At 36.7% G+C, this 25,707-nt stretch overlaps 2 protein-coding genes across 2 annotated transcripts in view; one reads left to right on the top strand and one right to left on the bottom strand.

Moving 5' to 3' along the window:
- Positions 1 to 25,707, top strand: part of LOC110447628 (protein disulfide-isomerase TMX3-like) — a 234,982-nt gene that overhangs the window by 63,951 nt on the left and 145,324 nt on the right. The gene's annotated exons all lie outside the window — the stretch shown is intronic.
- Positions 17,694 to 25,707, bottom strand: part of LOC110447629 (fibrinogen-like protein 1) — a 76,197-nt gene continuing 68,183 nt past the window's right edge. The window contains exon 2 of the mRNA XM_021493467.1: positions 17,694 to 21,161. Within this exon, the coding sequence (XP_021349142.1) occupies positions 20,500 to 21,161 (662 nt within the window). The 3' untranslated portion in view covers positions 17,694 to 20,499. The remainder of the gene's footprint in view (positions 21,162 to 25,707) is intronic.

Here is a 25,707-nt window from a genome sequence, read left to right as displayed (position 1 = left end):
TTCTCCCTGGGAACCTGTGGTTAACTTTTTTCTCCCTGGGAACCTGTGGTTAACTTTTGTCTCTTTGGGAACCTGTGGTTAACTTTTGTCTCTTTGGGAACCTGTGGTTAATCTTTGATTGTCTCTCGCAACTTCTGGTTAAATTTTATCTCTCTGGGAACCTGTTGTTAACTTTTGTCTCTTTGGGAACCTGTGGTTAACTTTTTTTCTCCCTGGGAACCTGTGGTTAACTTTTTTCTCCCTGGGAACCTGTGGTTAACTTTTGTCTCTTTGCATTGGGAACCTGTGGTTAACTTTTTTCTACCTTGGAACCTGTGGTTAACTTTTTTCTACCTGGGAACCTGTGGTTAACTTTTGTTTCTTTGGGAACCTGTGGTTAACTTTTGTCTCTTTGGGAACCTGTGGTTAACTTTTGTCCCTCTTTAGGAACCTGTGGTTAACTTTTGTTTCTTTGGGAACCTGTGGTTAACTTTTGTCTCTTTGGGAACCTGTGGTTAACTTTTGTCCCTCTTTAGGAACCTGTGGTTAATTTTTCTCTCTCTCTGAACTTGTGGTTAATTTTTGTTGCTGTGGGAACCTGTGGTTAATCTTTGATTGTCTCTCGCAACTTCTGGTTAAATTTTATCTCTCTGGGAACCTGTTGTTGATTTTCATCTCTCTGGGAAATGTGCTTTCACTGTAGTTGTGAGTATCAAAATTCCTTTTTTCACAGATGTTGTTTGTGTTTACTTGTTGTGTGTTTTCACCATTGTTGAATACTTTCAATTTTGTGTTTTAGATATTTAAATTTTCGACCCCATGTTTGCACTCTGTTCAAAGGCTGATTGCTGAAATAGGCAACACTGTAATTCTCTATTTCGCAGTAGTGTATACTTTCTAATTATCTTTTACAGTCATGAAAGAAAGACTTTCTTTGTTAAACTGTTGATGTGTGATGAAGATCCCGACCTTAATTGTTTTTGGGTAAAATACAATTTACTGCAGAAATAAAACGGGTCAGAATTGTGAGTTGTATATTGGCCTGAGGGATCATCAAGCTCCTATATCTGTGACTGCTGAGGGATGAGTTTGGGTAAGAGAACTGGGTTATCTTTAGAAGAAGAAGTAGCCGGAGATACAGCAATAAGGCTTCCTATATTTCGGTGACTAAGCTATTAAGGTGGTGAGTTTGAGTGAATGGAGATTCGTTTTATCTTATCTAAATAACTCATGTATAGATGGCTGATGTCTCAAGTGTGTTTTCTTAGATATATTTGGCAAATGTTTGGTACATTTTTTAACGTAAACTTCAGATCATGTGATAACATTATGAACTGAATGATTGTCACTTGATCAAAATGGAACACCATCATTGTGGTAATGGAATCGAAAGGAGTGCATACCAATGTGTTGATAATTATAAAACGTAGTTCATTGGGGAATGTACTGCAAATCTTGTGGTAATAAAACAAACATCATTACAGTAATGAGCTGTAGATCTTTATTGTAATTAAACTACATGTATATCAATGTGGTAATGAACTGCAGATTGGTGGTGAACTACATAAGTGCAAGTTATGGTTATCAAATAGATCATCGTGGTAATGAAATGCAGGTCGTTGTGGTATTATGAACCGCATACCATGGTAATTAGCTACATTAAGTGCAGACCATTGTTGTAATGACATAGATCGTTGTGGTGATGAACCACACATGATTATGGTAAGGTGATCGAACTAGGAGATCTTTGTGGTGTATGAACCACAAAATATTATAGTGGCTTAACCATAAGTTGTTATGGCTACTAGGGGTTGTCATGGTAAACAACAGAACAGTGTACTTTAGTAAAATATTCTATACCTGTGTGTGATAAGACAACTAGCAGAACAACTGTTAGTACATCATAAGGAAGCAATAAAGACCTAGGAAACGACTAGGTTCTAGTATTATGAAGACATTCAATTGTTGGGGGTATATTCTACAGAGTCGTACACCAACCATTGGATTGTCATTATTGCTATTTTTGCTAATTTGATGTCTCCATTTCTAATGAATGCATATCAGAGAAACTGTTTTTGTGTCATCAGACAGTCTCACAAGCTATACAAATCAGTTGTATGTTCGGTTAGAATGCATTCCTGCCTAATGAAATGCCGTGGAATGAGAAGTGGTTTATAGGTTCAGGAGGGGGACAGTTAGGTGCTCTCCCATTTGTTATAATTATCATATGACTTGGGGAGCTAATACCTGTAGTTCATTACGTAAGGTTCATGTGGTAGATGTGTTATCTTCTGATGACAAACAATAAATATCTAAGAATAACTCTGACCTTTGGACAGTTCAGTGGTATCAATTTTATTTATCATATTATATTCTAGTTTAAGTTTGTATGTAATTAAACAGCAATATGTTGTTGTTGTTTTTTTAAGAATATTCATAACAGCACCTATATACCAAAACTTTTCTTTAAACAAGAAGCACACCATGCGTCAAACCTTTATCTTCATAAGGATAAAAAGAGATGAAAATAATAAATAAAATGCTTGACTGTTGCTAACTACACAATGTTTGTATTACATGTTTTATGGTATTCAAATTTGTGGAACATCAGCAGTAGTTCCTCCCTGTTGTTATTGGTGTAAGCAGTTGATTAGGAAGGAGGGTTGTTGACTATTATCTTCCAGTTAGTATAGTCTACAGATAAGTGTCAACATAGCTCCTCATATTCTACATGACAGCGCTGGCTTTTTTGAGACAGGTTACCTACCCCGATTCTCTGAGATCCAGACAAGTGATGTTTCTTGATAACGACAGGAAAACGTTCCCAGGCTTTGTACATATAGTGTTATGATTTGTTAGGATTTAATCTTTAACATCCACCCACTATCTTGATTAGGGGGGAGGACACTAACACTGATAACTTAGTTCACTCATTTACTCCTAAAGACATAATTGAACTCTTCCATTTCAAAGGTTGGAATAGTTCATTATGAGATTTCAGGGATGAATGAGTTAATTTGATCAAACTGTTCTGTTGAACATGTGTCTCTGAAAAATTATGTTGTGGTACAAACAAAAAGGTCAATGGTCAAGGTCAAATATGAGGTAACACTGAGGAAACTTGATTAGAAGTTTCAGTAGATAAAAAGTTCAAGATTTAATATGATTTATGGGCAGATTGGTTGAATGGTTAACACTCTGGTCTTCCATGCATGCGGCTGGGGTTCAATCCCCGAAGTCGTTGTATTCATGGATATGAGAAAATGTTATTCTCCTGCCCACAACTCCAACAACCCAGGTGGAGTATAAATTCGTCTACGGTGGATGTTGGGGTATCTGTGCTGTAGCATCTTAGTGAGGTGGCACTATAAGTGATGCCGTTGGAAGCACGGTTCCACTACAAACAGAACACATTACATAAACAGCACACACGTAGGCATACACACATAGGGAGATATTAGCCAGGTGGCATAGGACTAGTAGTTAGCACCTGATAAGACAGCTCCTCCCAATTCCTCAGAATTGTACTGATTAATGTATATGCTAATTGTATTAATTGTATATCTATGTACTGTAAATTGATTTAGAGTGGCTTATGCTAGCTAGATAGGGTGCTATATATCAAATGTTGTATAGTATTATCAAAACTGATGAAGGAAAGTCACAGTGGATCAGTAGATCAGCAGAATTTCAAGGTTAGATATGAGAAATACTGATGAAATTAGGTCAGTAGGTCAAAGGTTTAATGTTTAATTTGAGTAACACTGATATGGCACTAGTTGAATAGGCCAGTAAATCAGCAGGGAAGTTGACCATTAGTCTACTATTTGCTTTATTTAGTAAGTAATGTATGATTCACAGATCTTCACATTGTATTTTTTGCAGAAATGTATTAGTAGCCCATCTGTGAATTCTAAATGTAATTTATAACTGTATCACTTAGATAAACAAAATAGGACAATTAAAATCTATTGATAAAATAGTCAACAAAATATTCAAAATTAAGATTATGCACAATTGTATTGACCTAGCTTGGTGTGTCTTCAAATTCATTACAAAAAAACTAAAAAGAAAAATCTGCAAATCTGTGTTAACTCTATTTTACAGAAGAATTTACTGGTATTGACATTTGGTGTTAGCTACAGAACTATGTACGGGATGATTAGGTTTTAGCTACAGAACTGTGTATGGGCAGGTTAGGTTTTAGTTGTACCACGCATATTAGGTTTTTAAAGTTACAGAAGTATCTACCGTGTAAATTAGATGTTAGTCATAGAGGTTACTACCTGGCAGATCAGGTTTTAGCTACGGAACTGTGTACTGGGCAGATTTAGGTTTGAGTTCCAGAAGTATTTACTGGGCAGATTAGGTGTGAGTTCCAGAAGTATTTACTGGGCAGATTGGGTGTCAGTTCCAGAAGTATCTACTGGGCAGATTAGGTGTCAGTTCCAGAAGTATCTACTGGGCAGATTAGGTGTGAGTTCCAGAAGTATTTACTGGACAGATTAGGTGTCAGTTCCAGAGGTATCTACTGGGCAGATTAGGTGTCAGTTTCAGAAGTATCTACTGGGCAGATTAGGTGTAAGTTTCAGAAGTATTTACCGGGCAGATTAGATGTCAGTTCCAGAAGTATTTACTGGACAGATTAGGTGTCGGTTCCAGAAGTATTTACTGGGCAGATTAGGTGTTAGTTCCAGAAGTATTTACTGGGCAGATTAGGTGTCAGTTCCAGAATAATCTACTAGGCAAATTAGGTGTCAGTTCCAGAGTATCTACTGGGCAGATTAGGTGTTAGTTCCAGAAGTTTCTACTGGACAGATTAGGTGTCAGTTCCAGAAGTATCTACTGAGCAGATTAGGTGTGAGTTCCAGAAGTATCTACTGGGCAGATTAGGTGTTAGTTCCAGAAATATCTACTGGGCAGATTAGGTGTCAGTTACAGAAGTATCTACTGGGCAGATTAGGTGTCAGTTCCAGAAGTATCTACTGGGCAGATTAGGTTTTAGATACAGAACTGTATACTGGGCAGATTAGGTGTCAGTTACAGAGGTAGCTGCCTGGTGTTTTAGATGTTACAATAGTATGGAGCAGGACAAAATTCACTGTTACAGGGCCCATCAACGTCTATATCTCTTGTTGTAAAACTAACTACAAAGGGCTAACAAGCATATCAATGTTACATCATAACAACTGCAACATCTGTACAGGAATCTAAAGAAACACATGATTGACTTGACTAGTCGCACATTAATGAAATACTTATCTCAGTTTGAGCATATGCCAACTTCGTGTCTGGATGCAGAAGTATTGTGAGGGATTAATCGCAGCCATTTTTAATGGGTGTAATGAAAATCCCCTTCGACCATTATCCGTGGGACCAGTGTGCAGACAGAACTGTGAATGGGATTCTACAGGGTTTGGTGAATACATTTTCTGTTGCAATATGTGGAATAGTTTAGATTATTATTTCACATTAAGCTTTGGTAAAGTTTAGCTGATTTATTAGCATGATCTATAAAAAGAAACTGAGATTTGAAACATGAGAAAAAAATATGATGAAAATCGGTAAGTTAGCTTATTAATTGTTTAGCATGTTATTTATTTTCCACCAATAACCACCTTTCCAAAGTTAAGTTAAGTTTTTTTTTAAATGAAAAGGACACATCATATATGGTACCAATGACAAAATTCACATATATTATACTTTGTTCAGAGGGAGAACCATCTGTATCCCATTTGTAGTAAAACTTCCCTGTTTCCATGCTTTAGAGAGAGTCTTCTGATTTCTGATTTTCACCATCATGTCCATTTAACTAAGTATTGTCTGCCTTAAAACATCTTCTGAATAACCAAAAGTCCTAGGGTGATAATATTTTGATAGTTACACGCATGGAGGAAGTCTATCATTGTTTGTTAAAATGAATGACCTTCACCCATATTCAAGATCACATGGGTCAAATATGTTAAAACTTTAAACAGCAGCTTGACTCCAGAATAGCCAAAAAGGCCTAGGATGATGCATCTTGTCATGTATCAAAACAGGTTACTCTATATAATTTTGACCTTTAAAATTGACCCACACTGCCTTGAGAACCTAGAGCAAAGTTGGTATACAAGTATAACTGGCATAAGCATTATAGTATGCACCAGCGCCAGGTCAATTTTATCTACATTTTGATGTTCGACTTACATTGCATAGAAAAAACATTAATGAATTGTATGTCATCGCTATATACAGTATAACAAAAGAGATCTTCTGATTATTAGTCCCCCACCGGGAACTGGGGGGGACTATAGTTTTGCGTTGTGTCCGTCCGTCCTTTCGTCCTTCCTTCCATCCTTCTGCTATCTTGTTCGGGCTCTATCTTCTACACTACTTGTCACTGGAACTTCATACTTGGGGTATGGGTTCACCTTGAAAAATTAAGTCACTCTGACCTACATTTTGACCTTTGACCTACATCAAAGAAAAAGATTGTCCAGGCTCCATCTCCTACACTACTAGTCACTGGAACTTCATACTTGGTGTATGGGTTTACCTTGGTGAGGCAGTGTGTCATGTATCAAAAGTAGGTCACTCTGACCTACATTTTGACCTTTGACCTACATCAAAGAAAATGTTTGTCAGGGCTCTATCTCTTACACTACTATTTACTGGAACTTATTGCTTGGGGCATTGGTTCACTTGCATTGAAGAAGAAGCATGCATAGTGTCACCAGATGCAATTTAATAGTAAAACGGTACCACTAACCAGTAAATTTTGGAAAGATACTCGTCCTGCCTATAACTTGCCTTAAACATTTATACAGATTTTTTTTGACATTTTATTCTTTACAAGAAACAATACTGCATTTAAATGAATACAAATTTGTAATTGATCTTTGCCACAAATTATTGCTCTAGTGATTACAGTATGACAGTGCTATGTTCAGGCCTAGGATTGACATTAATTTGTTGTAGGAACCGAAGTGTATTGTACCAATCTGATACATTAAGAAATATAACGGTAAATATAAAAATGATCAGATTACAATACAATGGTAAATATAGAAGTGATCGGCTTACATTTTGATGGCCTAAAGTTATAAACCAAGCTCGTCTTCCAAATTATTTATGATATCAACAGCATAAATTTGTAGTATCGTGTGAGTTAATCTTGAGCAGATGTTGAGAAAAAAATGGAAGTAATAAAGTAGACGAGTTTAAAGAAAGTTCTGATTTTTTTTGGTGATCTGTCTTTGAACTTTTTGTGACCCCTTTGAGGTTATGAAGGTGTTTGGTCTAATAACGACCTTTGTGACCTTTGTAACAGGCCAATGAGAAGTGTTCTTTGTATTTAATTCCTATATTTATACCTGATCGTAAGTAGTGGTGGTGCTTGACTGTTACCACTGTTCCAACTCTAAATAGCATGTTTTACTGGAGTTTTATCACTGATAGCGCTGTAACAAGGTACCTGAATACGATTGACATCTGCTGATTGTCAGATTTATGAGATTTATGGACAGGAACAATGAACTTAGACAACTGACCGAGACCAGATTGTAGCTGGAAATAAAAATGGTCTATAAAATGGATTTTAATTTTCTTGTTTTCCTGTGTAGGTACAAGAACTTTATCCTGTTTCTGACAATTTATGTGATCTTTCTTCAACAAAATACTGTCCAGGTAGATAGAGGCTACGCAAAAACGCTGAAGAAAAACAGGACTGCAAAAAAATAATACAAGTAGAAAGATCGAGGGCTACAAAAATTAGAGGCAGAAAGATGGCTAAAAAGAAATCAAGGGAATAGGGCTTTGAAAAAACAGTAAAGATAAAAAGAGATCTAACAATCACTACAGGAAGAAAAAGGGCTAGAAATTAAACAGTACAGCTTAGGTAGAAAAAGGGCTAGAAAACACTAAACAGGTAGATAGATGGCAGATGCAAACAGTATACAGAGAGAGAGACGGCTAGAAGAAAAAGGACTGGAAATTACACACTAAGCAGCCGCTATATAGGTGAAAAGATGGCTAAAATAACACTACAGGTAGACAGAGGGCTAAAATAACACTACAGGTAGACAGAGTGCTAAAATAACACTACAGGTAGACAGAGTGCTAAAATAACACTACAGGTAGACACATGGCTAAAAAAACACTGCAGGTAGACAGAGGGCTAAAATAACACTACAGGTAGACAGAGAGCTAAAAACACTACAGGTAGACAGTGGGCTAAAAAAACACTACAGGTAGACAGAGTGCTAAAATAAGACTACAGGTAGACACATGGCTAAAAAAACACTGCAGGTAGACAGAGGGCTAAAAAAGCACTCCAAGTAGACAGTGGGCTAAAATAACACTACAGGGAGACAGAGAGCTAAAAACACTACAGGTAGACAGAGGGCTAGAATAACACTACAGGTAGACAGAGAGCTAAAAACACGACAGGTAGACAGTGGGCTAAAAAAACACTACAGGTAGACAGAGGGCTAGAATAACACTACAGGTAGACAGAGGGCTAGAATAACACTACAGGTAGACAGAGGGCTAGAATAACACTACAGGTAGACAGAGAGCTAAAATAACACTACCGGTAGACGGAGTGCTAAAATAACACTACAGGGAGACAGAGAGCTAAAAACACTACAGGTAGACAGAGGGCTAGAATAACACTACAGGTAGACAGAGGGCTAGAATAACACTACAGGTAGACAGAGGGCTTATATAACACTACAAGTAGACAGAGGGCTTAAATAACACTACAAGTAGACATAGGGCTAAAAAAGCACTACAAGTAGACAGTGGGCTAAAATAACACTACAGGAAGACAGAGTGCTAAAATAACACTGCAGGTAGACAGAGTGCTAAAATAAGACTACAGGTAGACACATGGCTAAAAAAACACTGCACGTAGACAGAGGGCTAAAATAACAATACAAGTAGACAGAGGGCTAAAAAAACACTACAGGTAGACAGAGGGCTAGAATAACACTACAGGTAGACAGAGATCTAAAAACACTACAGGTAGACAGAGTGCAAAAATAACACTACAGGAAGACAGAGTGCTAAAATAACACGACAGGTAGACAGAGGGCTAAAAACACTACAGGTAGACAGAGGGCTTATATAACACTACAAGTAGACAGATGGCTAAAATAACACTACAGGTAGACAGAGTGCTAAAATAACACTACCGGTAGACGGAGTGCTAAAATAACATTACAGGTAGACAGAGTGCTAAAATAACACTACAGGTAGACAGAGGGCTTAAATAACACTACAAGTAGACAGAGGGCTAAAAAAGCACTACAAGTAGACAGTGGGCTAAAATAACACTACAGGTAGACAGAGTGCTAAAATAACACTACAGGTAGACAGAGTGCTAAAATAACACTGCAGGTAGACAAAGGGCTAAAAAAGCACTACAGGTAGACAGAGGGCTAAAATAACACTACAGGTAGACAGAGGGCTTAAATAACACTACAGGTAGACACATGGCTAAAATAACACTACAGGTAGACAGAGTGCTAAAATAACACTACAAGTAGACAGAGGGCTAAAATAACACTACAGGTAGACAAAGGGCTAAAAACACTAAACAGGTAAAAAGACTGAGAAGGCACCATACCATATACATATAGATGACTAGTAAACACTGTTCAGGTATTTCCAACTTGTCTGGTAGATGATTTCATTGAGAGAGAATAACATGGAAGTTGTGTAATTACCTGTACGTAACAAGCCGAAGGATGTGCTCCGTATCCTAGCTGACTTCACTCGGTTTCTGTCAGAGCTGCAGTAAATGAAAAATAAATTGTTGCATTCAAATTCAATTTGTTCATGACAGAAATAGGTTTTATTTCAAGGTGAAATAAGAAAGAGAAACACTTGAATCTCAGCATGCCCTGTCTACAATGATGATACATTCCCATGTCTATATATACCTGTACGTGTCTGACAAACCCTATATCTACAGAATCATGGAGGATGTGTATTTAAACCAGTCGTGTCTTCCCATATGTTTATTTGTTACGTTTTTGCTCAGTAAATCTTCTTATTTCATGCATGTATCCAGATAGGACAGAGTTATAATTTGATTTCATTGCGATGTAAATGTTGTGATGGGGATGAATCATCTGGACTCCAATTTCTGTGTCAGATATGCAGATCTAATTACCAGAAATCCTCCAACTTTCTTCATTTTTGTTTAGTTAAATGTTTTCTGTGTCTGATAGAATGAAGGAATTTCGTGATCTAATTTTCTGATTATCTCTAAAGAGAGGTTGAATGATAACACATTTCGTCAGATTTTGGCAGAGGTAGTGATGTGTGTGATTACACTACTGGTACAGTCAGGAAAAGAACCAAACAGCTAGAATTCTTACAATTTTTATATTTTCTTTTATATTTCCTAGGTCACGGGTATTGATACTGAGAGTGTTGAAGTACGGAATGTAACTGCAGAATCAAATCCTCTTCATATAATGAGAAAGGTCCTTAGAGTTGGTTTATCACATTTTATCAAAGTTGTGAATTTCATTTCCCAATTTTCCCTTGGAGAGGTAAAGTTTCCTTTAGTTTATATTCTAGAAATAACACTTTAAGGGATCCCGTACCACTGCCAAACTCTGTAAATACACATTGGAATCTGTTTTTCCCAGTGTGAAGATGTGTAAGATGCTGGATAGAAAGCTACTGAGTAATGAAATACAGAGAGTTATTGTAAATTGAACATCATCAGAAGAACACACAGTTGCCAGTGGAATATTGCAAGGAAGTGTGCTAGGTCCAGTAGTTTTCGTCATATGCATTAACGATCTACCTCAGTGGACATCCTCGTCAATCTTGATGCTTCCTGATGACACTTAATTATATCAAACAATATGTGTCAATACCAATGAAAGCTTACTCCAAGATGATCTCTGCAGTTTGATGAATCAGTTGGATAAATGGCAGTACAGGTTCCATTGTAAAAATGATTAGTTATGACTGTATTAACAAACTCAAGCAGAGAGACCACGATATTGTCTAATGGACGTCAGGAAGGAGAAATTATTGAACTTTCAAAGTTTATAGCAGAAAAAGATCTGGGTAATCTAGTAAATCAAGATTTGACAAAAGTGCTCTGAGTATAAAGTTAAGCGAGGCTAGACCTGATTCTAACTCTGGACTTTAGATTGCTGTACTCACTCTAACCTACTGCGTTATATAATTACCTCAGCTCAACGGAAGTGTCATGGCCAAACTGTACTACAGTTTTATCCAAAATTAAATTAAAGGGAAGATTACTGTTTATAGGAAAAAACACAGTAAAATTGAACAGGGATCTTTTTAGTCACCCCTGGGGGAACCCCAGTGGGGACTATTAATTTTGGTTTCAGTCCCAGATTTTGACCTCTGTTAGGAGGGCTGTTGTGTATCTTGCTTCTGTCGGTATATACCAGGCACTAATTACAAGCTCTTTGATAACTCAGATATCAATTTCCTTTTTAAACAGGAATAGCATATTTCCTTTTTAAACAGGAATAGCATAAAACCTAAAGATGTTCCGAGTATGAATCAGGCACCTTTGAGGTTCCCGAAGGGGTAAACTGTCGTATTATAAATTGCTATTGACTGATTTAGATATTTTATATCTGACCAACGACTTCCGTTAATATTTGCGTATAGTGCGCACTTTTTTAAGGGGAAAATGAAGTGTCAAGAAAGGGGTGTACACGATACTCAAGAACAATCCAAAACCAGCCCTTGGTCGTGACCATTTCTCATAAAAAATTTCGAGGATATTTCGGAATTGTTTTGATATATGCTAACAGCAATACAACTGCTAAATTTCGTTGAATAATCCCTGATTGCATTGCCAATTTAACAATTACGAAAAGTTGCAAATTTAAGTCATATGATAGAATCGGATAAATAAACTTGAGTAAAGTAGGCTCAACTTTTCAGGACGTTACGTTGTGAATTGATAAATACCACGTATCGGGAAACATAACGAAGAATTGCATCGGATTTATTACTCTGTGGTTAAAATGTCGTTCTTGGGTAAAATCTTGCTGAACTCTTCAACCTTGTCCGTAGGAATGTGTCAAAACGACACGGTTAAAGTGGCGAAGTTAGCAAGTTTGTGTACCGCAAAGAGTCGAAGTTGCCTGATACTATTAACCGGCAGGAATTTAAAAAGTGACATCCATGCGAATTGAACCGATAATGATAAAAGTTTGAGTTTAAAAATTAAATATCAACGGGTTCAAAACAGCCAAATACATTCCGATCTTTTCTTTTCGAAGGAGAATTGCTGATATCACAATTGTTTGGTGTTCTTCATGCGAATTCGGCTGTTGGCGGTCCTCGTCGGAGTGACTGCCTTTAAGCGTACAGTACAGTACACATTCTGCCGATATCGATGACCGATTCAGTCGGAAAGTGTATATCATAACAAAAAATAATAGAAGATTTATCCGTATATAAGATTGAATCTTTTCTGAAACTTATTGTTGTGAAAACAACATCGTTATATTCCAATTACCTGTTCTGCCCATGCCAGGTGACCGTGTCAGCGCGCAGATCTCCCCGTATTCGAGGTGTCGGTCAACGCTAACGTTTTATTTGCGACATGCTTTCCTATTAATTCCCCGTGTTGCCATGGCTACCTGAACAGCATGTATGTATTTACACCTGGTAATTGTTTACAATTTTTATTGACAGGTGGAAATATATCCGTTGTAGCTTGGTCAATGATTTATCGGAAAATGATCATAGAGAATGATGGGGTGACTTTCATGTCATTCCGACATATTTCTAGTTTTAATCAGAAATAATTCAAACGTGATTAGAACTGTAATCATGTAATGGCAGTTTGATGGTATGAAAATTAAGACTAACAAAAAGGGGTGAGACAGTAGAAAACAAACAATTTTCAGACATGGGTCATACAATGTATTAGGCTTAGGGCATATTGTAACTTACATAATAATCATCAATTTTTAACTTGTAAGCTGGAGATTGGAGAAGACTTATATAGGCTTCGTCTGTTTGACATTTACGAGCTATATATGATTTATGATGGTCACTCCCCTACATCATTTTGTCGATGAATCCATAGTTAATAAGCCATTATTTTTCTTTATTTACGATATTTTGTCCTAATTGTAACAACATCTCCAGGAGTTAACGTTTGATATTCACTCCTGGTTCTCATTCCAATGGGCTGATTTTAATGGAGCTAATGATTTCACACTTCTCATATGATCATCAGTAATATCTGTATTGGTGAAATGGCTGCAGTAAGTATAGTGAGAATCAGTTATCAGATGCCTTCACCTTGAGCCTCAGTTTGAAACTTGCTGATGTAATAGAACTCATTCTATACCAGGCAGGCATGCTGGTCTACAATTAATTCAATACTCCTGATGTAGGCAGGAAAGTGGGTAGGCCACTTAGAGAAAGAATAAACAAGATGTTGAGAAGCTGTAAAATTGTGTGCTTTGATTAAGGGTAGAGGAGACCTGCTATTGTAGAGGGAAGTGTTGGACTTTGGTATGAAGCTCCTGGCTGCGACAACATGCCATGCTGTACTTACATAGAGCATTTAACATGCATTTATATTACATACCATTTGTATGCAATGAGTTGCAGTAAGTTTATAAAATGTTGTAAGATGGAATTGGAATGGGAGATATATTTAGCTCACCTATTCAAGATATCGGGCCTTATGTACAGTTACCATGTGAGCATCAGCATTAACGTTCCCAAGAGAAAGTTTTCTTTTTGTGTTGCAATTGACATTCATAAAAATATCTTTCTGTATTTGTACTAAAGATATGAACTGTATTTATTTTACAACAATCATGAAACAAGTTATGCAACTTATTTTAATCACTCCTGTTGGTCCAAATGTGTGCAAGAGATCTTAACGTGGAAAGAAACCAGAGTACTCGGGGGAAACCAGAGTACCCGGGGGAAACCAGAGTACCCGGAGGAAACCAGAGTACCCGGGGGAAACCAAAGCACCCGGAGGAAACCAGAGTACCCAGGGCAAACCAGAGTACCCGCAGGAAACCAGAGTACCCGGGGCAAACCAGAGTACCCGGGGGAAACCAGAGTACCCGGAGGAAACCAGAGTACCCGGGGGAAACCAGAGTACCCAGAGGAAACCAGAGTACCCGGGGGAAACCAGAGTACCCGGGGGAAACCAGAGTACCCGAAGGAAACCAGAGTAACCAGAGGAAACCAGAGTACCCGGAGGAAACCCAAGTAGTCCAGCAGGTGACCCAATACCTTTTCAAGCAGATTGGGGAATTGAACCCTAGCCGTCTTGGTGGAAACGAAGTGCGCTATCCACTGAGCCACCGACCACACAAATTGTACTAGGGTACTGACTACAACCTTTGTTTTTACAAGGATATTAAACCCTGAATTAAAAACTCAGAAGAAAACAATAAGTATGCTGATATTTGTCATGGAAGTTTTTAAAGGGGCATGCATTCATTGATTAATGTACAATATGTGAAACCATGTGCTTTAATACCGTAAATTTGCAGGTATAGTGCACAGGTACGTTTTTGGGGTCAGATTTAAAAAGAGAAAAAAAATGAAAAAAAAAAGTGAATTTTTTTTTATTGGGGAAAAAAATGATGAAAGTAATCGGTATTAAACTGGGAAAGTAGAATCAAAGGTAGCTTGGTCTTTATGACGCCGATTAATTAACGATTGATTTATTGGAGTGAACAAACCCATGAAGGTCTCGCTCCATACCGCTTGGAAAGAGTGGATGATGGACGAATCCTGCAAAAACCAAACTAAGTCGGAACGTGTAGCTAATTCTGATGCCAGAGAATCGCCGATCAACTTATGTTTCGACATTACAGCGGTTTTCCCATTATAATAAAAATGTAGTGTTTCAATTATAGGCTCTGTTCCATGTTTGTTCTGGTGTTTTTTACCAAATCGCTAATCCTAGTGTGCAAGTTTTTTTTGGGCTCACTTTCATGTTGATGTCGCGTCCAACACCAAGTGATTGATAACCTCGTGAATTATTTCAATACTTTAAAATAAAACATCATAAAAATAGTGTATTCTGCTTTTATTTGTTTTCCTTTCAAGTAGATTTGAAGGGGATGTATTGAATGTCCACGCTTCTAGTATAAATATATATAATCCTGTTACGGTCAAATCAGCCTGTAGTTCTAACAGTGCAGTAGGGCTTCACGCCACGGCACATGTTGAGGGGTGAAAAAACACGATCCCTCAATCGGGACAGCAAATAATTTCAATTAAATTGCAGTAGAGCTATTGTTAATCGGTAATTACTGATAGAGTGTTAGCTAGATGGTCGGTGGTTATGCCCTCCAGCAACTTACCTGTAAAAATGTTACCTGTGCCCAGCTAGTGTTTGTCGCCAAATCAGCAGTCATGACAACAGATTACCGATTTTAATCATTTTTGAGTAGGTAAAAATTATGTTGTTTTTGTTATCTTCAATCTATCATATATGACCGACGACTCCAAACAAAACTATTTAAAGGGAGGTAATCCAATATGGCGAACCTGAAACTTGAGAACGATAACCCAAGAATGACTTGTTCCTGCGTATAGTGCGCACCCCCTTTTTGACATGACAATATTTCCTGAAAAAAAGTGTGCACTATACGCGCATATTTAGGGTAAGCAAAGTGTAAAATTTCATTTCATAATAATTTTCATGACCTTAATATGCATTTTGATACTTAGCCCCCAACATTGTATCACAACAGAAAAAAATTTCATGTCCCAGCTACCTACCTTGAAGGAATCTTTCCTACATACATGATCTTAAATGTACTGTTATCATCCTCTTTATATGGTGACCAGACGGAGCACAGGTAGTGCTCAATGCTGACTATTTCTGTGCTAGATGTTGTTGTTTATTTTGAAAATCGTGTTTGGTCGGAGTTGCTTCCTTAACCTTTCTTATTGTTTGGGTTGTTTTTAGCCCTGTTTAAATTTGTGGCTTTTTCTCTTTGTCTAAATGAAAAATGTTGTCATTTGACTACCTTCGTTATCAATAGTTGTTTGTTGTTATTTGTCATCACATCTTGTTTGTTGTTCAAAGTTTAGATTTGTTACTTTTTGTTAATATGTTGTAACTTTTAACTTGGTTGTTTATTTGGGGTATATTGATGATGATTGCACTTTCGTGCCATCCTTGTTGTTTTTCTTTTCTTATGACGCCTGTGTTTTCTTGTCTCCTCAGGACAGAGTCATCATTCTGTCTGTCATTATCCTGGCCTCTAGGTAACCATGCCCAAACTTGAATGAATTGTTCCTAGCAGCCACAGCAACCTGGCAGTTTTGGGCCCCCTGCCTATACATGTTTGGTATTTGGCCAGATCTAGACAATTATAGTTCTATGGAAGGGTAAGAAAAGCAGGAATCCAGATAAGAAGAAATGGTTCTGACATGACTTCTTCCTTCTATGATCACCCCCGTCATGTTTGTCCAGAAGGTTTTCAATCTTCTTGGTCCATAGACAGGTTTTAATTTTATTTTGGAGTAAAGATATGGTATTACATTATGGAAGTTGGTATTACAATTAATAACTTTAAGTTTGTGAAATAGAACTTGTTTCATATATTTGTTACATATTACTTACCTTGGTTTAGCACTAGGAGGGTGTACCTAGGTACCCAGTGTATACTGATACACTGGTGCACTTAAGGAGGGAGTACCTTCGATACTGTACTTTAATGACACGTTATACAGAGGAACGCCTTACTGAAATTTAAGTTGTTTTCCCGTCTGTCCTTTCAGGCGTACCAATCAGACATGTATTAATGAGTGTTAGGAGTAAAGGTCAGGTGACAATTATTAAAAATAGACACTTTATAGTGCATTCCTGAGACCTTGATTTTAAATATAGTTACAGGTGCAAAATGTTGTAACAAATATGTACCTGTATGGTTATGAAACAAATGTGGCATTTATAGCCTTGTGTATTTCCGTGAGTTTATGTGACAGCTTTGTGTATTTCACGGAACTTATTTGACATCTGTGACGTTTTAATAGAACCTCAGTGATTTTTGGGACACACATATTTGATTCCTGGACACATGTTTTTCTGCAAAAATCACTGGTAAATGTAATACTACGTATCATCTGTCAATAACAGGAAGTTCAGTAAACCTATATATATATAGAGTGACATTCTTCTTATCACTTGTCATCTGACATATTACAATTATTTCTAGTGTTCCTAAAAATGTGTTAGAATTGTATTATGTTGAATTGCCTTTTAATTGGTTTGCGATTACTTAATTCTACTTTACAATATCAACCAGTGACATTTGGGTAAAATATTTTCTTTTACCCTGATTAGTTCACCAGCCATAACGGTCCTGTTATCTCGTACAAAGGTCTGGTGTCTGTCCCTGTGTCAACATTTTTTTTCAACAATTTCTTCTTTGTAAATTCATAGGGCATAAAGTATTGATACTTGGCTTGTAATTTTGGGATGGAGCTCTTCCAAAATTGTTCAAATGAATGACCATAAATAGTTGCTTTTTGTTAACCTTGTTGAGAAATTTTCTATCTTTGTAATTTAGATATATTCCAATTGTAATTGTTTTAGTGGGCTTATTAGTGTTGTACATTGAATTAATATTTGTTCAATACAACTGAAGGAAGGTAATAATAGTAGCTCAACACTTGAAGGCTATATAAGATCATAATGTCATCCATCCACAACAAATTAACAAGTTTTAAATCTTTTATTACACAATAGCAGTTGAGAACATTAAAACAATTGCGAGGTACCATGATCAGGCAATATCGTACATTGATCAAAGGCAGATAGATATATGGCACATTTTACTTACATAATTAAGACACTTGGGAACATTATCAGACCCACATAAACACAATTAGTTGTTTTGTATAGAAGCACCTGTTTAACAGTATTCAGTACTGGTCATATACATCCAAGTACCTGTCCTATTATGTACCTTGTCTTAATAAGGACCTGTCCTGTTAGGTACCTGTCCTGTCTGGTACCTGTCTTATAATGACCTGTCTCATTAGGTACCTGTCTTATAATGACCTGTCTCATTAGGTACCTGTCTCATAAGGACCTGTCTCATTAGGTACCTGTATCATAAGGACCTGTCCTGTTAGATACCTGTCTTATAAGGACCTGTCATGTTAGGAACCTGTCTAATAAGGACCTATCCCATTAGGTACCTCTCTTATAAGGACCTGTCATGCTAGGAACCTGTCTAATAAAGACCTATCCCATTAGGCACCTCTCTTATAAGGACCTGTCCTGTTAGGTCCCTCTCTTATAAGGACCTTTCCCATTAGGTACACATACCACTACCGTGCCCTATACGTATCACAGTATACACTGGAGCTCCTTAGTACTATAGGAAATGTTTATATGGCACCTGTCAAGGTCATTCATGGCCAAACATAATTCACATTTGCAGTTACTGGTACAATGGCTTTTAAATGTTATTAATCGTATGTAAATATCATGGTTTTCATATTGTTTGACCACTTGGACACAAGATATACAATGGTACACTTCTTTAGTTAATTAATGCTTAACTTTCAATGAACAACAATGATGCCATTGTTTCCACAGTATCATAATATCCAGGGTGTCATTGTATCATGTGTCATTGTGTCCAGGGCATCACTGTATCCAGGGTGTCATTGTATCCAGGGTGTTGTTGTATCCTTGGGAACATGTATCCAAAGGATCACTGTATACAGTAGCTCAAACTTGTGTCACTTTCAATACCTTGTTAGTGGAAAAATCTAAACCCTGTTTTACAGTTGTTTTAGATAAGAATCAGTTGTCTGGTATGGATACAAAATGGTTGTCCTGGATACGAATCAGTTGTCCTGGATACGAATAAGTTGTCCTGGATACGAATAAGTTCACACACACAGTTCTGGACAAAATATAGTTGTTATGGATACAAGAAACATATCCTGGATATGAGTACCGTGTCATTTCACTTGTCTTATCTCGCCCCATCTTTATACTGCCAAGCTCGGTCATACACTTGTTGCTTACATAAATACCTATCACATTGAATGTGTCATTTGGCTTAGCTACATTATCTGGATGTGCACAGTATTTTACACAAGGTTGTATATATGTAGCTCCTTAAAGAGGGCAGGTAGGTCCTAACCTGTGACTTGACCTTTTCTTTTGAATCCTAATAATGAAATAGACTCAATTAAGTCATAAATGTTGAAACATTTATGCCATTTGATAAGATGGCGATCAAGCATACATGGTAAACTTATTTATATAAAGTGAATTTTGATTTTCAACACATGATGATGCCCTGTAGCGGACATGGTAAATGACAAATATTATTTCATATACAAAACATTGAATGCCTTTTTTTAAATAAACACATTATATGTATTTATTGTTGGAATTATAAAGATATTAGCCTATAAATAGTATAACGATACATTATACTGCATTTTCACTAAATAATAAAAGTGATCAATCCTCTCTGTATATCACAATGACCTTCGCACCTCTCACTTTCATCCATATTTTCTGCATATTATTTTTCAGGCTTAATACCTTAGCCAGTTAAGAAGGGAAAAAGCCTAGCCTGTACATTGATATCTAAAGACTGTACCAATAAAAAAATTGAGTGTCATGAATATTCATGAAGCAATGCTCATGAACATTTATAAAGCGATGATGCTGGAATAATAATAACAAATGCTCACTCAGCCATGCATACATATGTGTGATTGCCCTTGACTTATAATACTGGCCTTTAATCGTATATATTAAATCGTACAAATTGTATCAAAATATTGTACATGGCACCATTTTTTCCGTCATGTTGTAATATCACCACAGTTTTTATCTTGAGTAAAAGGAGCTGTAGAAGGAAGCAGACATATGTCATGGTCCATTTGGCTAGTTGCTTCATTCTAATACAATTCGTTTTATATAATTCGTTACTCCCCCAAGCGTAATACTCCAGTGGCTACTACAGCCTGACCTTTGTCAGAGTATCAGTGGTTTTCGGAGGGAGGTTCGGGAATATACTGGGAACAAACTTGAGCTGAGATGTCTTTGGCCATCATTGAAACTCCAGTACCCAGAATATCCCACGTCAACCCTTCTAATTAGTTCAGGTATCACAGCTGCAATAGCCCTAAGCCCAACAATAATGTACATATTAGTTAATAGACACAAATCTTCTCATATCATCTGTTTCAGTCTTTTTTATAATACACCATCTTGTTCGTCACGCAGGGACCATAACAAGCACTGGATAAGAGTAACATTTTGCTGTGTGCAAACTTTTGTGTGCATGACTGTGCACAATTGGTTGTGGAAAAGCTTGGCTGATGTTGTGTCAATCATGCAGTACGACTCTTCTGTTGCCATTCAAATCAAGTGTTTTGCTGCCCAAGATTTTGGTCATTGTCATAAAGACACTTGATTGAAACATTTGATCAGGACAACAGATGTTCCCACTGAGAATACTGACTGTCCTTGTCCCTATCCAACACCTTTTATTTCTTATGTGGCACGGTATTGTTGTGGTAAAGTCTGCTAGGACGAATTTTCATTTCCGTTCGGGCGAGTTGTTCATGTTTCCAATCATTCCAGGTTATTCCCCTAAATTTAACGTCGGATCGATTGTGATATTGTCCGTTGAGTAATGCGGACCAACAGTTATTATACCACCATCCCGACGACCACTCCCGGGCACAGTGATAGTTATTCCAGTTATCATTGTCCTGGTCTGGGGTACTAAACTTCATACCCTTATGCATTTCAAAACTGTCGTGAGCACTTCCTTCATAATGTCCAACATGCAGTTTGTATTTGTCGCGTTCCCCATCAATTTTGAAATCTTTATATAGAGCATGCACACGGTTGTCATCGAAATCCCACAAATCTACACGAAGCTCGTAATGATCCTGATTAGACAACAGAAACATGTTGTCCAGTCCTATCCAGAATTCAGACACAACATTACCAAATCCGTCTTTGTATTCATTCCAAAATCGATCAAAGTCAACCGCACCGTTTGTTCGCTTTTGTATCAGTAACCAGCCACCAGGGGGCGTTTCCATGTCACACCAGACAGGAATTGAGCAGGACGAGTATGTTGGTGTTACATAGTATACACCACTAGTCGTATGACCCCGATTCAGGACATCTAGGCAGTCTGTGGAAGACAAAAACATCAGAGTCAGTCAAGGAAATAAGTAGTTATTATTTAAAAGAGTAGACATGTCCAATATGATGCTTTAATCTGAAAAAGATAACAGCAATACATTGGAAATTATTTAAACAGGAAAAAGTGTATCAAACAAAACATTATACAAAATTAGAAGATTATTATTTTGCAAAACAAAATAGTGTTATACATTTTTAAGATTTTATATATTACAGAATAGTCATGATCAGTGATTTATTTAAATTATTTTTCGTCAACCGAATCAAGCTCTAAATATGTGTCATAAAATTATCAATATTGCTCAGAAGACAAACAGGCCATTGGTTGTAGTATCAAATGTTCTTGTTCACAAGACTAACAGACCATTGGTTGTAATATTACATGTTCTTGTTCACAAGACTAACGGACCATTGGTTGTAGTATTACAGGTTCTTGTTCACAAGACTAACCGACCATTGGTTGTAGTATTACATGTTCGGACCATTGGTTGTAGTATTACATGTCTTACTGAAGTATTTGGCTGAACTACAATCTGTTAAATCTACAAGTATACGTTACATAATCTTTTATAGGTAGACCTTTCTACCTTACTTATTATGTATCGAGTCAATAGGTGGAGCCACCTGCACATGGAGAGGGAGCAGTACACATATGGTTGCCTATGGTTGCCACAATCACATACAATTATATATTCCAAGTGGGAAAAATAGCTGATGTTTGTGTAATTGAAGATATACATGGATTCTCAGACATATACAAGTAGGGATTTAGTCTTGCCAACTGGGTTTAATTCTGAAGTGAGCTGGGCCAGGTCATAGAGGAAGTCCTTACTGTTCCAGTAGAGTTTATCAAATATCCCCATTGCGTTTTGGTCTGCTGCTGAGAAAGGACATGAGCTAGACATTCTTTGTAAACTTTTACTCAAGTAAACAATTTTAAGGTTAAAAGCAGAAAAAGTTGACTCATGAGTCAATGATAGATAGAAATAATTAAAAGTTTGCTTTTAAATGTGTCAACTGACATTTCAAAAGGACATCAAGCTTTTCATATCCTCAATATCATATACACAGAACTAACAGTATATTGGATGTTGTTTATTTAGACAGAGATTTAGACTAACTGGGGTATTCACACTGGTTTTACAATTACATAAGCTTTGTTTATTTTCAAGCTGAACCCACGTCTACATGTACCAGCACACCAGGGTTCCAACGCTGTCTGTATACGGCAGACATTTCCATATATAGTGTACCTGCACCACCTTTGTGTAAATGTTGTAATTTGTATTGAGATGTAAAAATTCTATGTATAATGATGATATATTGGCAATGAGGTTGAGATATAAACTTTATTTATTTTACAACAATTATGATCTCAACTGATATTAATCACTGTTGTTGGGCCAGATGATAGCTTGCCAGGGTCTTAGTGTGGGAGGAAAGCGGAGTCACTACCCAGAGAAAACCCACGCCAGGGTCTTAGTGTGGGAGGAAAGCAGAGTCAATACCCAGAGAAAACCCACGTGGTTGGGCAGGTGACCCCATACTTTTTCACTTCAGATCAGGGAATCACCTTGGTGACAGCTGGCAAGTGTGCATCCCTCCACTGCACCACCTGATTACCACCCCTGTGAATGGATACAGCTTTCAATTAAACTAGTCCTGATCTTCATTTGAAATATTTTACATGAAAATAATGGTCAGCTTGGAAACCATTGCTTATGAGGTCATTTTTGACCAATGCACTGTTCATGCAGTCTTTCATGCTCAAACAACAAAAGAGATGTACTATAGTGCAAGGTCAAATGCCAACACCCCACCTACAGTTTTACTGGTTACAAAATGGACAGGTCATTAGTTGGTGAAAGTGGTCAATCCTCCGTTTTGGACTAGACATATGTAATATTACCCCTTAGTCCTGACCATACATTTCTCCATACCAATATAGGTATCCTCCAGCTGTAACACACTAGACATATGTAATAATACCCCTTCCTCCATACATTTCTCCACTAAATCTACATTCAGAGAGTTTCAGTATGAAATTGCTTGAAGTCGATAATTTTTGCAAACATCACATCCATTTTTATGGATTTCGAGTTACATAACCACATTCTAGGTTCGTGTGTCATCCTCGTGTGATGAGTCTAAATGGGCATTATGAATATCCCTCAGAATATTACCACTACAAAAACGATGTACATGGTGTATATCGCCACAAAGATCGGCAAGATAGACAAATTCCAAATCCACTATAAATACATACATTGTAAGGGATGGACACAGAATACACCAACATAGATGGTTGATAACACAATGATGGCGATATATAAACCTGCCAGCATGTCACAATTTTAATTTAAATTTGGAATCAAGTTAACAACATTAAATTTGTTCTAGAATCTCTGTACTAGTAAAAAAATCCTCTAAAAATGAAAAATTTAGTATGGCATGACTAGACTGTAGAGGCTGATATACACAGTTTGTGTATTACAGAGTGTTCACTTACAAAAATAGATATTTGTAAATATATGAAAATGAAAATATTGTGGTTGTAGACCAAAGACAATATATCTATGCGGTAGTCAAGTTTTCTCATAAGTGACATGTGGCTATCAGTTTGTGAGGATGAGTCGGAAGTTTGCATCGAGGGTAAATCATGGGCCACACTAGTGGACCTGTACGAGCACTATATACTTTATGTAAGAAATAGGAAAGATGTAGGATAACATTACATAATATCTATATTGTTAGTGTTAAGTGGGACTATATTGTGGTACGTATATATATATGGTATGGAGGGAAATACATTGTTTGATGACTATGTAAAGTAATGAAGTTGATGTAATGTATTGGTATGTATGTACCTGTCACTACGTTAATTACAATACATGCAATGGCCTTATAAATTCAACATTTTTGATTTTTTATCCCAATTCAGATATAGTGATTACAGTTACACTTTTCATATTTATACTTATTGTATTAAGTAACCAATATTAATCTTATCATATATATACCTGTCAGGCTCACCTGTCCACAGGTACTTCATACAATCATAGACATACTGGGCTTCCCCCAGTGTCCATGTCTACTATAAAAATTTCATTCATCTAGAAACTGTCTTTCTAGAATCGAAACAAACATGCAGAGTAGCCCCTAAGATTGCCAAAGATTATAACTTTTTTAGTAAATATATATATAGTAGCTTTTGAAGTTGAAACAAATGAAACGAACAATGCAATCTTGATCTTACTTGGACTTTGTGTTATTTGTATAAGAATACATTATGTTGCTAGGTAACGATAAATTATATTGCTAGGTTGCATTAAATCATTTCAATTTATTGAAGTGTTGAGTTTTCTTCATATAAGAATATGGTGGGATAGCAGTTTGTGGTAGACCTAACTCTTCCTTATTACATAGATCACAGTACAGGTATGTCATAACCCTTCCTATCTCACATTTACACTTCCTGTCTTAGGTACACGTACAAAGGTTTATATACCTTTGGACAGGCACTATGTGTTAGTAATATAGGCTCTGTATTACTTATGTAGAACAATTATTGAAGATAAAATGTTAGCCTGTAACCTACTTTATATCGGCCATTACCGAGAAACTAAAGTATAGATTTATTTGACTTCATTGATGTGATACTTCTGTCACAAGTCGGTTAAACTACTGCTACAGACATTGTTGAATATGATTTAGTTTGAATATATCTTCATTAGATGTCTTGGTTTAAAAACAAATCAAGCAGTCATTAACGTAATGTTGTTGATGGGAAAATGTGATTTGATGACGTATATGATTTGATTTAACCAACAGAACACGGTGAGGATAGCTGAAAGCCCTTTGTAATTGTCTGGTCGTGAGAAGTGTTTCACTCAGTTTTCACTCAAACAAAATTTGATGGCTTTATGAAAGGTCTCTAGGATCACAAGTTTGGACCCCTGCTGTAGAAACGTTGTGTAGAGATTCATTTCCCTAAAGTTTGTTTTTATCGGATAGATTATGGGAAGTGCCAAAGTCTATAACAGCACTGTTTCGAGGGATGAACTTTTGTTTTTAGTATTAACTTCTCCTCGCCTCATGTGTAAGTTTTTGATGTTTAACTTTTCACACCTAATATAAGTGTGAGCTGACCAATAGCTTTCTGTTTTCATATCATGTGTTGCTATAGACAACTGAACCAAAGATTCCAGAAATTTATAAAAGCGGTGGGATGAATGAACTCGAAATCACAAACTTTTTAAAAAGCAGTGGGATATGAACTTGAAATCTTACAAGTATCAGACTAATTTTGTACATCAAAGTTTTTTCTCAGATTATTTTTCCTTTTGAAACTTTTAATTTGCACCTCTTAAAATTTTGATGGACTCTTTTATCGCAGACATATTTTAAATTGTCAAAACAACTAAACTTAAAATGAAAGACGGTTGCAGATAAAAAGCACATGCATCAGATATTATTTTTTATTTATAGGTATAGATACATTTTATTTGTGTTTAAAGCATCATGGTTGTAATTTT

This window comes from Mizuhopecten yessoensis, unplaced genomic scaffold, assembly GCF_002113885.1.
Source record: "Mizuhopecten yessoensis strain PY_sf001 unplaced genomic scaffold, ASM211388v2 scaffold3537, whole genome shotgun sequence".
NCBI lineage: Eukaryota > Metazoa > Mollusca > Bivalvia > Pectinida > Pectinidae > Mizuhopecten > Mizuhopecten yessoensis.
The sequence above is the reverse complement of the archived record's forward strand: the minus strand, read 5'-3'. Positions and strand labels throughout refer to the sequence as shown.